We start from the raw sequence: 18500 nt of genomic DNA, 5'->3' as shown, positions 1-18500 counted from the left end.
GCTAACAGAATTAGAGGTAAATCCTGAAATATTTTTGTAGCTTATGCCAAACTTGTAAAATTAGCAACTCTGTTCTAGAAGGAAAAGGGGGAAAGACTAGAAATTCACTTCAAGGACCTTGGTGGCATTTCTAGATATAGACACATATTTATACACAAATACACTTATGTGCAGCATAGCACTGCTGAATGGGACCCCAGAACTCAAATGGCATAAAGACCACTGATACAAAGAGACTGTCTGCTGGCAAGCTGTCTGCTCTGTACTTTAGACAGATTACGGACATTTTTCACACTTAATAATACTATTTTGAACTCATGCAAACTCTATTTGAGCTGGATCAGGGCCACAGAAAAGCGCACGTAAACGACCTAAAGACATTAAAGAGATTTATCAACACAGCTACAACATGAACAGCAACTGGAAACAGGAAGAGAAGGAAGGGAACTGCTGAGTTACCCTTCACTTTCCTTTTAGAGTGAATACAGGATGAGCATTTCTGTCTTGATATTTTTTTTCCAAAGGAAATCCCTGCATGCCAGGGGTGATGACAGAAAAGGAGATGTAAGCATGATGGCAAATCAGAGGGGAGTAAAAATGTTTTAAGTAAGCAACTACAGTTTGTTGCTATCACGCAATAAAAAGACCTAGTCTCAGAGGTTTCCCAAATGTCTGCCGGGCTCTGAAGCATTTGACCTTTTCGGAAAGAAAAGGTAAAAGCGGAGTTACCAAGGAAGAAACGATCATTATTTCCGTGCATGGGCGCAGAGTGCAAGATGCAGCTTTTCAGGTACGAGGACTACGATGTGGCAACCGTCAGTCACCCTGAGTAGCTGTTGCTCAACAGCCACAGCTCGGGCTGTTTAGGTTTCGTTGCATGCAAGTTTCTGGGCTGGCCGGATCCAGCCCCTCCCCGAGAGCGGAGCCCGAGGCAGGAGCCCGGTCGGCAGGAGCGCAGCACGTCCCCCTCACAGCCCACGGCGCCGGGCCCTGAGCGCTGCCGCCCCGTGGTTCAGCTCCCAGAACGCACGACCCGCCCGACACCGCGCAGGCTGCTTCCTTCCCGGGGGGGGGGCGAGCCCCTGCCCCCGGCCGCAGGGCGCCCAGCCCCCGGCAGCCGGCCCTGCGCCACACGCGCGCCTCGCCTACTACAGCCGGCGGCCGAGCGGCGGCCCTCCGGGCGGCCCAGGAGCGCGCTGCGGCTGTGGCGGGGGGGACGGGGCAGGAGGCTTTAGCAACGAGCCCGTTTCACACCCGGCGCGGTGCGCGGGAGCGCCCCGGCCGGGGCGGGTGGGGAGGCCGCCGCCACCACACGCCGCACTCGCGGCCGCTGCCAGCCGCCCAGGCCCAGGCGCTGCCCTGCCCTGCCCTGCCCGCGACGCGAGGGCAGGGGAAGGAGCGGGTGCGCGGGCAGGGCCGCCCGCGGCACGACGCCGCCGCCGCCCGGCCGGACCGGACCGCCCCGCCCAGGGCCGCAGCGAGGCGGCAGACTGAGCATGCGCAGGCCGCCCTACGGGAGGGGTGGGTGGGGGGCGGTGTGGGCAAGTCCATTCTTGAGGGGAGGCAGGTGCCCGCCGGCAAGCTGTAGGAATTCAAAACTCGAGCGCCCCCCCCTTCGTCTCCTCTTTTTGGTAGCGCCTAGAGCGAGGCGGTGGAAAGCGCCGCGCGCGGGCGGTAGCGGTTCCGCGGCGCTGGGAGCTGCGGGCGGCTCTCGGCGGCGTCGCGTGCCCGCCCGCCCCCCGCAGCGGCCGCCGTCGGGCGCCATGAGGCACCTGCCCTACTTCTGCCGCGGGGAGGTGGTGAAGGGCTTCGGCAGAGGCTCCAAGGAGCTGGGCATCCCCACCGGTGAGCGGGGGGCGCGGGGACCGGGCCGGGCCGGGCCGGGCCGGACCGGACCGGGGGGAGGGTGACCCCTTCCGTGAAGGCCACCGGCGAGGTGTGCCGCCGCGGCAGAGCCGGGCTGGGCCCGGCCTTGGCCACCCCGCGCGGGGCTGGGGGTCCGCACCGGCTGCCCTGCAGCCGCCGGTGGGGCCGGCGTCGGGCCAGGGCTCTTTCCGCAGCCCGTAGCGCTCCGGCCGCCCGAGCGGAGCCGTGCCGCGCTGCCGCGGAGGCACCGCCGGCGGCGGCGGGCAGGCGGGGCAGGGGCGGCCGGTTCGCCGCCGAAGGGAGGTGCGGGAGCTCGGCCGGTGGCGACTACGGTCGTTGGAGCTCTGGAGACGCCGAGCTGCCCTGCACGATTGCGCTACTGGCGTGACTTGCTCTCTCTGTGAATAAGCCTACCTTGTTCTTTGTTAGCATTTTTCTGACTTTTTTTTCTACATTGCTTAGAGTCTTGTACCCTCTTTTGTGTTATTTTGCCCCCATTCTGTTAAGCGGTTTCTTTCAGTCTTGTTTTTTGTTCGGTCAGTCATCTAATGGTTGTCACGGTGATGTACAGGATGTAGATAAGTGATCACATGCACGGTATTGTGGTGTGGCAGCTTGGAAAATATCTGTTCGCATAAACCTCGGGTTAGAACAAGAAAGGGAGTTAGTGCTGGGAATAGCTGTAAGGAAGGAAGTTCAAGGGGAATAATGCAGAGGTTAAAAACCAGAGGAGGTGGACTTAGCCTACAAAGAAGTATATTTTCCTATTGCTCAACTCTGTTTCAGTTGCCTAAGTACAGAGAGAAGTGTAATTCAAGTGAATTTTGACCTGTCTTAAACAGGCACTGAGGTCAACAGTCATGTTGCACCACTCCTAGCAGACAAGGAAACTGTGTAAGACCAATCTTGAGGTGCTGGATGTCTGACAACATCTGTTAATAATTTCACATTTTTCTCTTGATTGTTTATAAAGGGTGTATTGGTGTCAGGGAACAGAGGAGGGAAATTGTTATGCTTGTGAGCTTTGATCAAAATTCAGTAACCATGAGGTCTTCAAAATCGACTTGATGTCTTGCACGAAGAGATCTGCTAATGGGGGAAGTAGGATAGTAGTTTTGAAAGAAGGGTTAGGTTCAGTCAGAAGGGAATTTATTTTACGGTGGATTTATAGTTTTCAAAGAAAATCCCAGAAATCCACAGATGCCTCTGAAAGGCAACTTGTACAAAATTGACAGGTGACTAAATCATAATTTAATTTATTTCTACATATTTGATTTCATAAGTAATTATTTTGCTAACAGATAAATAGTTCTGAGATGCTATTTTACAGTGCAGAAGAAACTTGATTTTTTTTTGTTCATCTTTCACCGTATTAAAGCTGTAATAGTTATCCTAAGAGTGAAATGCATTCTGACTGGATATACTACATGTTTATTATTCCTGTAGAAGAGAATGTGTATAACTGTAAAACATAGTATGCATAAGAGATGTGATAACTGGTATTGCCGCAGGGACTGAATTCTATGAAGCTGTTTTGCATTTTAGGCTTTGCCAAATGGCACGTTGCATCATTATCATCATCAGCAGCATTATGTTTGTAAATAGTAGTAGGCAGAGTTTGGCTTTCAAGTGTTTGAAGATTCTATTATGTCCTTCACTTACATAAAGTCACTCACACTTTACACTTTCTAAAATTTTTGCAGCTAACTTTTCTGAGCAAGTAGTTGAAAGCTTTCCATCTGATATCTCTACTGGTATATACTATGGATGGGCCTGTGTTGGAAATGGAGATGTCCATAAAATGGTTTTGAGCATAGGATGGAATCCTTTCTATAAGAATATTAAGAAATCAGTGGTAAGAATTTTGCTTTCTGTGGGATTTTTATTATAATAAATGAGCCAGATGTTGAATTTGAATAAGATAAGCAGAATTTGATCCAAAAATGAGATCTAGAAATTATGTTTGCTCTTAGAAATGTATTTGGTATCCATATCCTATGTTTGTATTCTGAAAAGAAAATATAGAGAGTATGCAGCTGTAGGTGAATAAAGTTTATTTACTTCTTCATATTCCATCATTACTTAAATACTTTAAAAAAAAAATTTAACAGTATTTCTGAAATGGCGGTTGCTTGTGGTGCTGATAGCTAACTAAACATAAGCTTGATAGATGCATTGAATTTACTTGTTATGAGAGCCCTAGCATGAGCTGGAACATACTAATCTATTGTTCTCTGCAATCTGTCTACATTTCAAATAAGAGATGTTGGGGCATCTTAATTTGTAATGAATTTCTGTTAATTCTTCTCTTAAATGATAGAATCCATACATGAGGTGCTGTGGCTTGATATACAGAATAAATATTTGAAGGTACATAATAGTAGGATGGAGGAGTTGGGTTAAAATCCTGAGCTGTGACAGCTGTGTTTTTCTTGCTGCCAGGTGCTGGTGCTTTCCCTGAATCTTACAGAGCTCTGTTTTAATTGTTCAAAACACTTTTATTGTGGCATGAATCTCTGCTTCTAATGTTCTGAGAGCTTAAAGACTCCATAATGCGCTTGTCTTACGCAAATGTATACTTGTTAAAATTTTTGCAGATAACTTTCCTGAGCAAGTAGTCAAAAGCTTTCTATCTGATATCTCTGCTGATATGTGCTACAGGTGGGCCTATGTTGGAGAAGATGTGTGTAAAATGGTTTTGAGTGCAAGATGGAACCCTGTCTCAGCCTTTGCTCCTGCTTGAATTTTGTTATTCAGTTCCCATGTGAGCTGGTTGTAAAAGCTCTCCTTAAGCCAACTATTTCAATCAAAATCTTCATAGTTATTTGGATGCATCAACTTAACGATGAAACATTAAGCTTTGTTTGTGATTTGCTGCCTTGGAAATCTTACCTCCGAGAAGTGGTGAAGCATTTCTCCTGAGTAATGGCTTTCTTTTCTTTTTTTTTTTTTTTTTTGGCTATTGGAATACTCTTAAGTGAGCAATTTTTCTTGAATTCCATGCAAAGTACAATTCTCCTTCTTAATATAAGCAAAAGCCCTAGCCTTTTAGTCTTGTATTATACATGCTGAACTAGATGTCCCTTTTATTGGTGTGTGTTGGGGAGAATTAGAATTATGGATATTAGCTGTACATCCTTACAGTGAGGGGAAATAAACTCAAAGTTCATCATAAATGCCAACCTATTTCTCTTCCTTTAGGAAACGCACATTATCCACACCTTCAAAGAAGACTTTTACGGAGAAATTCTTAGTATAGTCATAATTGGATATATTCGACCGGAAAAAAACTTTGATTCCTTAGGTCAGTATTGCAGGTCTCCCCCAAACTAGTCTCTTACTTGTCTTAGCCATGCAAGTACTGTCTTCACTGTCACTCTTTCCATAATGAGATGCTTTGTCTGTTAACCTTTGAAATTTCAGTAAAACATTTTCATAAGCTAAATGTACAAGTTGGTTCAATTAAAAAAAAACATTGGAAAATCATAGAATTGTTTAGGTTGGAAGGGCCCTTTAAGATCATCAAGTCCAACTGAAGATGTGGGGGTATGTTCTTATATCACACTAAGAAATTGTATTATTACTTGTCTGAGGAGTAATTTTAAAATCATGGGCTTGTCATAAAAGCATCAGCCTAGTCTTTTCATATCTTTTTAAGATGCAATTCTGTTAGAATTGAAACACTTCATGAAACTCTGATCTTGTGCTAAAGTGCTTTTTGGAACAAGGAGAAGGGTAGTGCTTATAATGGTCAAAAATGCAACCCTGGCATGCTTTAAAAAAAAAAAAGTCATTTTAAAACCAAAGAATTTTGCCTTTCAAACCTTATGATAATAATTTTATTTTACTTCTGTGATTATTGTCTGGTATTCTGTGGTACACCTTTCTTTCACTTGCTATTGTGTGTTCAGAATTCAAACCAAGCTTTTAAGTGTCTCTATCCTTATCTTTTTCAGAGGCGCTCATTTCAGCAATTCAGGAAGATATTGAAGAAGCAAAAAGACAGCTAGATTTACCAGAACATCTTAAACTCAAAGAAGATAACTTCTTTCATCTGCCAGAAGGCAAAATAGTGAACAACCACTGAGCAAACCCATGCTGCTTGTTTGTTTTCTTTCTCCCCCCCCCCCCCCCCGTCATGGAGCTTTTATACTTGCGCTGCTTTTATAGGTACTTTGTTGTCATACGTCTGTTTAGGTAACTGAGGTTGGAACCAACCATACAAGATATTTCAGTTTTCTTGTGTTAATTCATCATTAGCCAGTCATGCAAAAGGAGTAGAAGGCTGGTTTAGGTCCTTACAGGTAAATTGTGTATCGTAAAGTTACCAGTTGTTCACAGATCTGAGCATATGTGGAATACGACCAAAGTTCATTGTGACCTCTTCTGACCCTACGGTATTCACATACAGAATGTTATTCCAACCTCTTTTCCCAGTTTTATGTCATTCTTACGTCTGGATTTTAACTAGTAGCTTAGAAAATTTTGCTATTGAGTCAGAAATCTCCTGTGATGCAGGAAGCCAATGATTAGATAACAATAGCAAGATTAACTCTCTATAGTTACTATTTTTTTATGTGCTAAAATATGTCATGGTTGATCCTGCTATTTTAATTGAAATTATTTATTTTAAGTTTATTTGAAATGGAGGAAATCACTGTTGCTCATTGAGTTGCTGGAATCTGAGATACACTTCTTCATAGTTGACTGTACATATGACAACACATGACCTGTGTAGTTTACTTCTGAGGAAGTGTTTCACTGAAATTCAGGAAATGAATGACAGTGTGAAAGTTGATGAACTTTAAAGGCTCAGGTGCAAACGATGCAGAAACAGTATAACAAGACTTTTGCTCATTGGTCCTTAAGGCAAAAGAGGTAATGAAAAGGAACTTTGCATTTTATGTGCTGCTGGTATTTGTCACAGGAAAATGGGGAGAACCTTGGGGATACTTACTCTACTGGCAATAAAATGGCTGACTTCAAGATTGACGTTATTGTAAGGCACAGAGAAACCTCATCAGCTCTCTGCACCAAGTGCAGGTAAGAGCCAAGGTTTTGGCTGACCGAGTAGATCAGTACACAAATGAAAGCTTTTGGGGATTCATGGAATAATATATCAACACTATAGTGGGTATTGGTTATTTATTATAAATAATTGTGGACATTCCTACTCTGAAATGTAGGGATAGATGAATGGATGGGGTATTGTCAAAATTGGTAGCAATATGGAAAATACTTCTTAAAGTATGTAATGTGTGATTCCAAATCTACTCTTTTTTTTCACTCTTAAGTTTTTCTGTCACCTACTCAGTGGAACTAGGTAAGCTGCAGTGACTTTGTCATGTTCGTAATCTTTTGACGTCAGCTTGTGATGTGGCTGGAACATTTTCTGAACTTGAAAATGGTTCTGTGGATATGTCTCAACTGTAGTTCTGTGTCTGAACTACCGTGTACAATTAGGAATGCACAATTTCTGTAGTGCAATTTTATGAATTTACTCCTTGTCCTATCCTGTTTGAATCCTGCGTTTCACTCTGGGGTTTAGGAGAGTTTTAACAAGGTAGGCGTTTGGGTCTTTGTGGCAGGTGCTGTCAGGATGTTAGTTCCAATTCGTATTGTTTTAGCATTATTAGAGAAGAAGTCTTGAGCAAATGAAGGACTCGCGTTTGCTCTGTAGGACTTTAGGAGAAACTTGATTTCATCTAAATGAATTGTTCGCCAGTGCTGTTGATAGCAGAGACAGATGGAATACAGAGTTGGGGCGGGGCAGTTATCAGCAGTTAGATATACTTTCTTGTAAAGGAGAAGAAAATAATTTAGTGGACTTTTACTATGTAACGTGTTGGAAACTGTATTTCTAAAAAGTCTGTAAAAGAATTGTCTTGCAAGAGTGACAGTTGGATTTTTTTACATTTTAAAATGGAGGGATGAAGGGAGAATTTTTTTTCTTGCAAAGATTTGAGGCATTATTGAGATTGTAATAATGTCAAAATCTTATATTTTACTTCTTTTTTGTTTTAAAGAATAAACAAAAGCCACACGTGTCAACTGAATATATTGTCAAGAATATATTTAAAGAATAGATTGTTGTTCATCATGGTACTGTAGCTAAACACTCATAGCCTTCTTTACAATTATTTTTTGCCAGTAATTTCATGTGTCTGTTGTGGAAACCATGGTGCCTTAAGCTGATTGTATGAATAGTACGTTTCTGTATCTGCTAATAAATGTTACTATTGAAAATTCAATTCGCTGTTTGTTTGTAGAACCACTGTGCTGTTGACAGAGAACAGTGGCAAAGGAAAAACTTGAAAAACTGGTAGTTTGCTCTCAGATCTTTGCTGAGGTGTGATGTATGGATACCCTGAACTAATAAACTGCTCTTTGTGGTTTTGTCTTCAAATTAGAGAAAATGCTATTACGTCCATTTGGCTGAGTGTACCTGTCCATAATATTTAAGAGAAAATGTTATATATCAGTTGTTTAAGCTCAATACATAATTCCTAGCACAGTATAAACTTTATGAAGGGTTATATTTTTGTATAAACAAACTGTTTATTTCAGTTTATGTTGCTGCATTCTGCCATTAATAAAGGAGCTGTAATTGACAAAGTTATCCTTCTTGTTGCAGGTTTCCTTTCTTCTGCTGTGCCTAGCAAAGTTAGTTGTCTCAGTCTTACGCAAAGCTTTGTGGAGATGACTGCCTAAAAAGCTGGACTGACAGAAAAGCGTAGCGAGATGTTGTTCAGCCTTCCTAGTGTGACTGAAAACTGGCCCCACTCTGCGGACTTTAGTGCTTCAGTTAGAACTTATGGGAGCTACAGCCTTAGAATTCACAGCCTGAAACCCGTGAATCGAGTTGTCTATACGCTTTCTTCAAAACTTCTTAAAACTGCTTGTTTCTTTTAGGATTCAGATGGAAGAAGTGTTCTTCTCCTGTGTTCTGCTTCAAATGTTAAATGTTCATCTAGGTCAGGGCAAAGATTTATCTGCTGCTGCTTGTTGTGGTTTAACCTGGCAGGCAGCTAAACACCACACAGCTGTTTGCTTGCTCCCCCCTGCAGTGGGGTGGGGGAGAGAATGGGGGGGGGGGAAGTAAAATTCGTGGATTGAGCTAAAGACAGTTTAACAGGACAGAAAAGGAAGGGCAAAGAATAATAATAACACTGATAAAAGAATATACAAAACAAGTGATACACAGCGCAGTTGCTTACCGCCTGCGGACTGATGCCCAGCCTGTCCCTAAGAAGTGATCACTGCCCCCCTGTCCAACTCCCCCCAGTTTCTATACTGAGCGTGACGTCACGCGGTACGGAACAGCCCTTGGGCCAGGCTGGGTCAGCCCCCCTGGCTGTGCCCCCTCCCAGCCTCTTGTGCACCTGGCAGAGCACGGGAAGCTGGAAAGCCCTTGACTGGTGTAAGTGCTACTTAGCAGCCACTAAAACATCAGTGTGTTATCAACATTATTCTCATCCTAAATCCAAACCACAGCACTAGACCAGCTAGTAGGAAGAAAATTAACTCTATCCCAGCTGAAACTAGGACACTGCTGAAGGAGAGTCAAACCTGTATCTTAAAACACATTACCGTGGCTCTGGCCTCTTTTGGGAAAAAGTTCCCCTCATACTTTCATTCTTGGCAACTGTTTACATGGAGACCTCTATACAACCTCTGCCTGGCGTCACTGAAGTGACATCAAGAAAGAATGTTACATATTGTGGTGGTATATGCGGTGAGGGTGGCTTTTTTATGTCACGTGCAGCAGAGTCTTCAGTGTAGGCTGGTATCTGTCAGAAATCATGCCTTTAACAACAGAGTGCTCAGACTGCAGGTATGGATTTAAGGGAGAGAAATTCTCAAGCACCTATGTTGTTCAGGGCTTTTCTTTAACACTCAACACTATGATTTCCAAGCATCTAGGTTTTCTACTAGTTTTATCCTGGAATTAAAACAAAATTTAAAAATATCACAATTCCTTCAGACATCTGTAATGAATGTGCTTTATATAGAGGTATAACCTTTTTTCCACACATGCTTGTATTTTCTGAAGGGAGAAGAAAGGTGTAAAAAAACCTAAACACACCCCCCAGTCCCCACCCCAAAAAAAAAAAAACCAAAAAACCCAAACCTAATAAGCAGAAGGCCATGCTTGTTAGTGGGGTGGTTGGAAAACTTAAGTAATGTACTCTTCCAGAGGAACATTTGGGTAGGTTTGTGGCCTCTTTTGGTTTTTAAATGGGCTGGAGCTTTAAATACATGACTAATGATGGCAGTTATTATCTAATGAAGTGCATAAATGAAGGTAATGAACTCGATCTATAATGGTTGGGAACTAATTTTGGCTTCTTGTTTGTGGCTCAGAATAGCCAAGTGCGTAGTATCTTTTATGTGTTCTTAAGTTTGCATTTGGTTTGCTGCTTCTGTGGTGCTAAGATTCATAAAGTGAAAGAGGAAGGCACCATTCAATGCAATCAATGAATACAGTAAGATATGTATTCAGCATTTTTGTTTCCTAGTGATGAGAACCTAGGTGAGGGAATCAGTTTTTTAAAATGACCTAGTAGAACATTTAGGTCATTGTACCATTTTTTAATGCATTGGAGTTACTGCCTTACCCTTCTAATATCACACTTGTGCTCTTGTAGCTGTGGTGGTATAAGGATAAAGGCAAAGAGGAGGTTGGTAGGACAGCTATGTTTCTTTATTAGATTAGGAATAGTCAGAAAGAAGCAGAAAAGCTAACGGGGATACAAACACAACCTACTTCCTTACCTTAGGCTAGAAACACAAAACCCTTAGAAATACTTAAATTTTTAACTCTCTGGCATCAAGAAAAATTTGAAGACTGGTTGTGTGGCCTGAGCCTGCTTTTTACAATTGTATCAGGTTGGTTTAATAAGAACATTTCTTCACTCTACAAGTCTTCTGTGCATAAGATGCTGTAGCTATTTCAAAGTCAATGAGGTGATTTTGACATGATGATACAGATTGCTATCCATTGAAATGAGTACTTCCCAGTCAACGGTTTTAAGAAAAGCATGGACATTTAAAACAATATTTGTAAGTGAGAGAAGGTGACATCTGCCGTATCAGTTGCTGTTATTTGAGTAAAGCCCTGCCTATTCTGGTGAAGCAGTAGCAAGACACTGTGTGCCTGCAGCTCAGCAGCACGCTTTTGCTGTTCTCTGCTTTTCATTTTTAAATGTCAGCCCAGTCAGCCATAAAGCCCTTATATGCTAGTACTGCTCTTCAGCATGGTCCTACCTTGTTTTTTTTGCTGCAGTCAGAGCAATCTGGGCTGTCTGCCAGGTCAGAGTTACCGCAGCAGGGTGGGCAGCAGCCTTCTTCAGCATACGGTGGCATATTAGCTGGACACAAGAGAAGAACAGAAATAAGAATACTTAAAGGTAAGACAAATTTAACTCAGACAGGAGCATTCTGCAATGTTCATATTGTGTTCACAAGTTAAAAGTTCAGTGTACAAATCACAGGAGAAAATGCCTACAAATAGTCACCTCTTCTCCTGGTGTCTGCTGGACTTTTTATTCACCTGTAAACCAGTCTGAGTTGCACATTCCATCCCATAAACTGTAGCTCCACACACAAGATGTGCATCCAAATGCTCCCTTCCTTAGAAAAGCAAATAAAACAATATCACAACAGAAAAAAATGTCATCTAACTTCCCTTAAAAAATATACTGAGCACCCCAGCCAAAGCAAAGGGCTGTCTGTCATCATGAAGAATCAGCAGTGAGGAGTCCAGCAGGAGGAGGTCAGCATTAAAAAAAAAGCCTGAGCCTGGTCTTGAAACTTTATGTGCCCACAAAGTGTATTTCTTAGGTGTTTTGAAATTCGTGAAAAGGATGGTGTTAGACTTTTGTCTTTTTTTTTTTTTTTTTTTTTTCCCCTAAGTGGTATAACTGGTTTGCCACCTGCTTTAGCTATTTGTGCCATGTCTGCACATGAATGTTCAGAGGCATTTGGGAGGATCAATTAGCTCAGTGCACTAAAGTAAAAGTGTGGGAAACCTCGGCCAAATACTCTCATTTGCAAAACCAATAGGTGTTAGGCCTAGCGAACCCTTCCAAACCACAATGAATTAAATGACACTTATGTTTGAATAACAACATAAATTCTTTAGGTGCATAGGAAAAATTGTGCTTAACTAGGTGCAAACAGCATCATATGTGCTTTGTGTGTGTCATCATATGTGCTTTGTGCCCGTGAGGGTATTTTTGAGGACAGGCACTGCATACAGTTCTGTGAAATATTGAAGGGAATGCTTCGTCCTACATAATGTTAAAATGTGTCTGTGCAGTTCCCTGCAACTAGACATTTTCTGTCTCAAGAGAAGAAAATGGATATGCTACTAGTTCACATTAGCAGCAGTTAAACAAGTGAAGTTAGCAACCGTCTACCACCCAGTTAATTTACTATGCGATTTTTCTGAGTGAGGCAGGATTCAGCTTCCTGCTCCTGAGAAAGAAGAGACACTGCACCACTTCTTGGCTCCTACATCGACATTGCAGATACATTTCAGAACACCTACAGGTTTTCCACTTAGAGGGACTGGTTCGTGTTTCATCTTAATATTTCTGTAATCATGACAGAAAATCTGTCTTGTTTTAATCCCAAACAAAATAAAAATCAATCATCAAACAGTCTGCAAATTGAAATTACAATTTCTTTTTGTCCCAAATCTATGCCAAAATATTGCTGTAATTTATTATAGTGTCCTTGTGCAGTTGCATTTTAATAGTTCCTGAAGGTAGCTTCTTTCTAGTTATCTCCACAATTTTAAGTGTTGTTGTCATAATGAGTGACCTGCACTATCCAATATATCCACTGTCCAAAAGAGGTTTTATATGTTACAATATGATACAGTCTGAGCCTGACTGGCACCTGCTAGCTATCATCTGATGCTGGGGAGAGGATGCTGTTTCCAGGGGGAATAATGCTGCTCGGTTCAGAATTAGATACAGTATAATTTAGGTAAAAGAAACTGAATATATAAATGCGTCACAGAACAAAACAGTCTCTCAAAGTTAGCTCTGAAAAATACTTGACTATATTCAAAGCAACAATTCTAGTCTTGTCACAGGATTGTAACTGTGTGGGGCTTTTTGTATCTGGAATGAAAGGGAAAAAAGTTTTGGTTTTGATGGTCTTACAAGGGTTTTTGTTTATTTCACATCATGGAGGGCCATTTTGTACTGGCTTTTTCTAAGCTGTTTTTAAAATTAACCTTCTTCAATTTTTTATATTCATGAAGTTTGAAAAATTCTTTATTATATCGAATACCACACTCTTAGATTTAAGAGCTGTTGTAATAAAGGAAAATATAAACATTGTCCAGGGATTTACTAGACCATTGATCTGAACACCTCATTTGAAAGGAGGAGCAGTCCAGAAATGTGCCTTAGTGAACCATCTGCTCATTGCAAATGAAGAGAATAATTCAGCTTAATATAGTAAATTTCAGCATAGTGCACCAAAGCCAAATCCAACTCTGTAATCCCAACAGATTACAAATAGGAAGAGCTGGGACAAACGTGAATTTAGGGGACTCAGTGTAGGAAGGTATTCACATGCAGATTTTATACTAGCCAGCCACAGAATACTATTACCCTGTATCTAAGAGGTCAACCTCTGAACAGGAACGGAAGTAAAATAAAAGTTTGTGAAGGAGTTGTGTAAAATAGCTCTCCTCAATGCTATCATTTAACCATTTCCCTCCAACGGGGAGGCTCAGATATGCGTCAAGTGGAACTTTTATGCCTGCAGAAAACTAAGACCTTGGTTATGCTTGGCACAGACTTTATTCAACATGTTAGCTCCTAAATGTCAAGGAGATTTGTGCATTGTATCTCATGCACAGGAAGGCTGCTGGGAAGGTTGTGGGTCTCAGCATTCAATTCTGTATTTTGATCCAAGCAGTCATAGCAACGGGAGAATAGATGACTGATGAAAGAGCAATTACGAGACAGTAGGCTATTCATTTTGCTGACAAACAAGAAATAGAATAAAACCAAAGTGCGGTGCAGATTGAGCTTGGCACTTCAGTTAGCATATCCAGCAGTTTCATATAAATATAATTTTTATAAGATGATGGATTGGCTGACAGTATCCATTTGCCCCATGCAGCAAATCACTACACTTTGTTGATCTGCCTGTTATTGCAAAGTAGTTTAAAATGTTGGCATTTTGAATGGAAGACAGGAAAGGAAATGTTTTGAGTAAAACGAGGAGGAAGAACTGTAGACATACTGAGCTCTTTCCACTAGAGGAAATGGTGGGCATTTTATTAAGAATACATGCACTCAGTAGAAAAGTGGGTAGGTGCATAGCATGGCACAGGGACAGAAGGAAGAATAATAATAAAAATAGTAATAATAATAATTATTATTATTGATAACTGCAAATCTAAATGAGCTAGCTGTGCCATGGCTATCTCAGCGACGGATGCTACATCCATACGGTTAGGAGACAGTCTGTAACAATATGAGTCACTTCCACATCTGACCCTACCTGTAGCTCAGAACATCCTAAATGCTCTGTGTTAAAAAAAAAAAATCTGTCTGTTCTCTGTGAGGACAACTGACAATGCTCCAGGGACAGCACCGTGGATCAAAACCGGACTCTAACAGTCAGGCACTCGAAAACAATATGGTTAGTCATTTTTTACCAGGCCTAGTCATGAATATTACTTGCAGATGGTGTTGAAAGCCTCTAATGTTGCAATGCACATTGGCAAATGGAAAAAGATTAATCAGGAGCAGATGTAGTAGGAGATAAGGAGAGTTTTCCCCCTTATCACCATTCTGGCTACAGAATGTCTGCCATGAACAGGCGTCCCAGAGTGTATGCAGGGTCCAGGCACAGGCCACAGGGTCCTTTGTACAATGCACATAACAGAAGAAAGCTGCACACTGTCAAGGTGGATGCGGGACGTGAAAGCCCAGGCTGAAGCACTGAGCCTCTGCAAATGCCAGCAAATGTGTGAAGCATTAGCTGCTGCTGCAGCCCGTACTGCACAGCCCAACAAGTAATTGAGGGTCTGAAAGAAAGAGTGAGCAATGGCAACTGAGTTTAGGAGGGGTAAAGCTCTCTTTGTCTATAAGCTATACAAAACATTCAGTACTTGTATTTGATATGCTTCATTCTGCTTTTGGTCTTTGTTTAAGGAAATAAAGTGCCCCTGGGGGTAGAGGGCAGTCCGAGTCTCTCTCACATTTATTGTGAAAAGACTCTTATCGCCTTAACCAATTATGTCCATAGGACCATTCTCCTCCCTAAACTGATTACCCAGCTTTTTTATTTTCTCACCAACTCCACTTTCCCCTGCACCTACAGCTAATTGTGCTGCTGGTGTGGGCTTTAAGGGCAAGCAAACCAAGTGTTTGCCTCTCCCAGTGAGGTCAGAGGCAGGAGAAGGGGTTGCGACAGTTACAGCTTGAGGTCATTTTCAGCGAGCACCAGAGCATCCAGGAGCTAGCCTGGCACTGCCGTGGGGTCACCCAATAGTGGAGTCACCTCCAAGCAGAAGTACTGGAGCAAGAAGAGCCAGAATATGCTAGCTCGAGGGAGAAGGTGTGGTGGGAGAGGAAGGAAAGGCAGCAATTCAGGTCCCTGAGATTGGAAACAGTCATCTGAGTCATTGGATCCAGGTGCAGCTTATTTGCCTGGCCATTGGTGAGGATGCCTCGTTGAAGAGCTGGTGGCAAATTACCTTGAGAGGTGGAAGTCAGGATCTCTAGTAAGGGCTGGGGTTAGGGAAGGTGACTAGTACGCAGAAGCCCAACCTCCCTCATGCCCCACGCCCAGTCTGCTATGCTATCTTTTCTATTTCTGATCCCTGAGGGGCTGAAACTCTTTTCAGCCAAACCCAGCAGCCAGCCAGGTGGTGGAGTGGAAAATCAGTGACTACGGAAGGACAGTAACCTGATCAATTTCAAGGTCTCCCACTTTACAGATAATAGTACAAATACAATACAAGATCTGTGAATCTTGGGAATCAGGGTGTTAGCAAAATGATTGCTGCCTACCTTAGGAAAAAAGTCAAAAAGCCAGTGTTATTCAGTGAGGTCTGTCCCGCGATCTGAACTCAAACCAAGTGCATGCGGGGGACTGTGCCCCGTCCCTTCCCCTCTGGGGGCGGCAAGGAGAGCCCCAGCCTGCATGGGACAGGGGGCAGGGGGCAAGTGGCAGAGCCCGGTGCCAGCCTGGGGGCTGGGGCACTTTGCAATGGGGTTCATGCTGCTGGGGAGGCTGGTGTCAGATTCATTGAGCATTTAGGGTGAAAGGAGATTTCTTGAAGAAAGTCTTGACTAGCCTCTGTACTTTGCACTATCTATGTATTAGTTATATATTTAGGTATAGATTAGTGGTAGCATAGTTTAGGGAGTGAAGAACTAGTGTTGCAAAGACTTTTTTACATGCTTTTATTATTTTCCTGTACGCTTCATCCTTCTTGGGGAGAAGGAGCATTTTGTTCTGCTTTTCTTAGCCCTTTTCAGTGGAAGGATATGGATATCTTGCAAGGCTTCCTGCAGTGGCAAGGTCCTATGAGTTTAGATCCTTTCTTTCTCTCACTGACATATTGTCTATACTGGCTTTTTTCCCTGCTGAAGATCCATTTTCTACAGGTCGGGTTAATACATGCTGCTCCAAGCAGCCTAGTCTGCCTAAGTGCCCCTGGGGGTAGAGGGCAGTCCGAGTCTCTCTCAAAACTCTAGACATACCTAACCATACTAGCACACAAGTATTTTTAGCCTGCTTATACGAGTAACCCTGAAAGTAAGTTGCTGGTGACCTTTGCTCACTCTTATGAGATGCAGAAATTCACTGTCACACGACTTTTCCCTTGCTTCGTATTTTTTCATGACTCTGTTATTGAACAAATCCTTACAGAGTATCCTTCTTCGTGTCATCTGTAAGAATATAAGGAATATGTTGAGAAAGCTAGATGTTTGGTCTTAATTTTACTGAGTTGAGCAGTATTGACGTTTTTCCGTTCTTCTGTCCCCGCTGCCCTGTAAATCCTAAGATTTTTCCCCTGTTAGAGACTAGTCATTTGGCACACTCTGAAAAAGTGTTGAATAATTGATGGTATATTGGACAGCCATATAGTTTTAATTAATGTTTTTCACTCTACCTCTAAGACCTTGGCTGAAGTAAAGGCACCTCTGTTTCTGATGTCTGCCTGCAGCTGGACATCCTCCGTTCTGTTGTTAGTTGCTTCTAAAAACTTCAGAAATTGTCAAGGCTGGATTCTGATTTTCCCACTGAAACTGTCATGGACTACATATGCAATTTATACAAATTCTCACTTCTCTTCTTTGCATCCAGCTATCTTACCCTGGTTTATGTTTTGTTTCATTTCTGGGTAGTTTTAAGTGCTGTAATTTAACATCAGTTATGCGTGTGAAGAAATAAGCCACAAATATTACTGAAGTATATGTTGAAAGGGACCTTGATCCTGATGAGAGAGTCGTTGTAATATAAAAAATAAATACCAATAAGACAAGTTTAAACCAAGAAGAGGTTAACTACCACTGAAGAATGCGGCTTCAAAAACATTTAAAGCCTTGCAAGTGTAAATAAAGATCTTTTTTAAAGTTAAGTATTTCCCCCCTTTAATCTTTGTTCTTTTAGCTGCATTTGTTGTTTTCTGTAATATTTGCCAGTCACCCCCAGAGGGGAATGTGCGCAAGCAATTGGGCTTCTGATATTTGACATGAGTGAAAACCTTTAACTTTACAGTCAGTTACCGATGCTTAAATGCCCCAATTTGAGTACACCTATTGCCTACAGAAGAAATGGAATTAGACTTTCCTTTATTTGAAGAAAAAATCAATTTTTTTTGCATGTCAGAAAGTTCCCAGAATGGACAGGTGTGACGCAAAAGATTTTCCTACAGAAACCTGTGCAGGGTATTTCCAGTAATGTAACCAGAGCTTTCCCAAGAACAGCCTTGTGAAGTTGCCAAGAAAATCAGTCATGAAAAGGCAAAACGTTTATCCTTGGCCTTTCAACCAATGCAAAATTGAAACGGCAAATGACTGGGTTTAGCCGTAGAAAGATATTTCAGTTGTCAGTTAAAATTTTACTCAGGGTAGTCTGACAAGTTTTGTTGCATAATGCTCCAGGAGAACTAATTAATTCATGACAAAGTTGCCTGCCTTCATGGGAAGTGTGCCAGCTAGGAGGCTTCATCCCTCTGTTCTGGCCTATTATTGTTCCTTGTGTAACAACAAGTCTCGAATAAGGACAAATAAGTTCATGGCTTATTGTTGAACTCTTTTGTTGTATTTCTTTCTGCCACAATGTCTACAATGCTATACTTGAGGATCCTATAAGCCTCTGTTTAAAATTTTCAGTCTGCAGCATTTCTGGTTGCAAATGAAATGTGTAAATATAAGTCACGTGTGTATGATGTTGCGTGATTCTGAAGTAATTATGAAACCATGGATCAAAGCGTAAACTAACCATATTCTAAAAATGGTGCATTGACTCTGGAAAAATACACTCTATTTTATTATTATACTGTTCTGGATTTTTAAAGGCAAAAATGTATGACCTTTTCAGACCTACAGAGCTGTTTTTATCATTATGTGTATATACTTTCTTGG

General features: G+C 42.1%; 1 protein-coding gene across 3 annotated transcripts; it reads left to right on the top strand.

Moving 5' to 3' along the window:
• The first annotated feature begins 1692 nt into the window (after window positions 1-1692).
• LOC309602158 (riboflavin kinase-like) lies at window positions 1693-8747 on the top strand. 3 transcript variants are annotated; one of them, XR_014230634.1, is made up of 5 exons: window positions 1693-1845; window positions 3570-3721; window positions 5068-5170; window positions 5823-6909; window positions 8501-8747. XR_014230634.1 is itself a non-coding variant. In XM_082335524.1 (4 exons), exons 1-4 carry the CDS (start codon window positions 1764-1766, stop codon window positions 5951-5953), a joined length of 468 nt encoding a protein of 155 aa, XP_082191650.1. In that variant the 5' UTR covers window positions 1693-1763; the 3' UTR covers window positions 5954-8485. The 3 variants fall into 3 exon arrangements, 1 of the variants encoding a protein (XP_082191650.1); XR_014230635.1 differs by lacking the exon at window positions 8501-8747 and having other exon boundaries at window positions 5823-6036; window positions 6794-8485; XM_082335524.1 differs by lacking the exon at window positions 8501-8747 and having other exon boundaries at window positions 5823-8485.
• The last annotated feature ends 9753 nt before the right edge of the window (window positions 8748-18500 follow it).

The sequence above is a fragment of the Platalea leucorodia genome (assembly GCF_965183815.1).
Source record: "Platalea leucorodia genome assembly, chromosome: Z".
Lineage (NCBI taxonomy): Eukaryota > Metazoa > Chordata > Aves > Pelecaniformes > Threskiornithidae > Platalea > Platalea leucorodia.
Note: the sequence above shows the minus strand (reverse complement) of the source record. Positions and strands in the feature narration are given on the sequence as shown.

Coding starts and splice junctions, on each gene's coding strand:
- LOC309602158 (XM_082335524.1), top strand. CDS start 1,764: ATGAGGCACCTGCCCTACTTCTGCCGCGGGGAGGTGGTGAAGGGCTTC. Junction 1,846..3,569: donor GGAGCTGGGCATCCCCACCG/GTGAGCGGGGGG, acceptor AAATTTTTGCAG/CTAACTTTTCTGAGCAAGTA. Junction 5,171..5,822: donor AAAAAACTTTGATTCCTTAG/GTCAGTATTGCA, acceptor TATCTTTTTCAG/AGGCGCTCATTTCAGCAATT.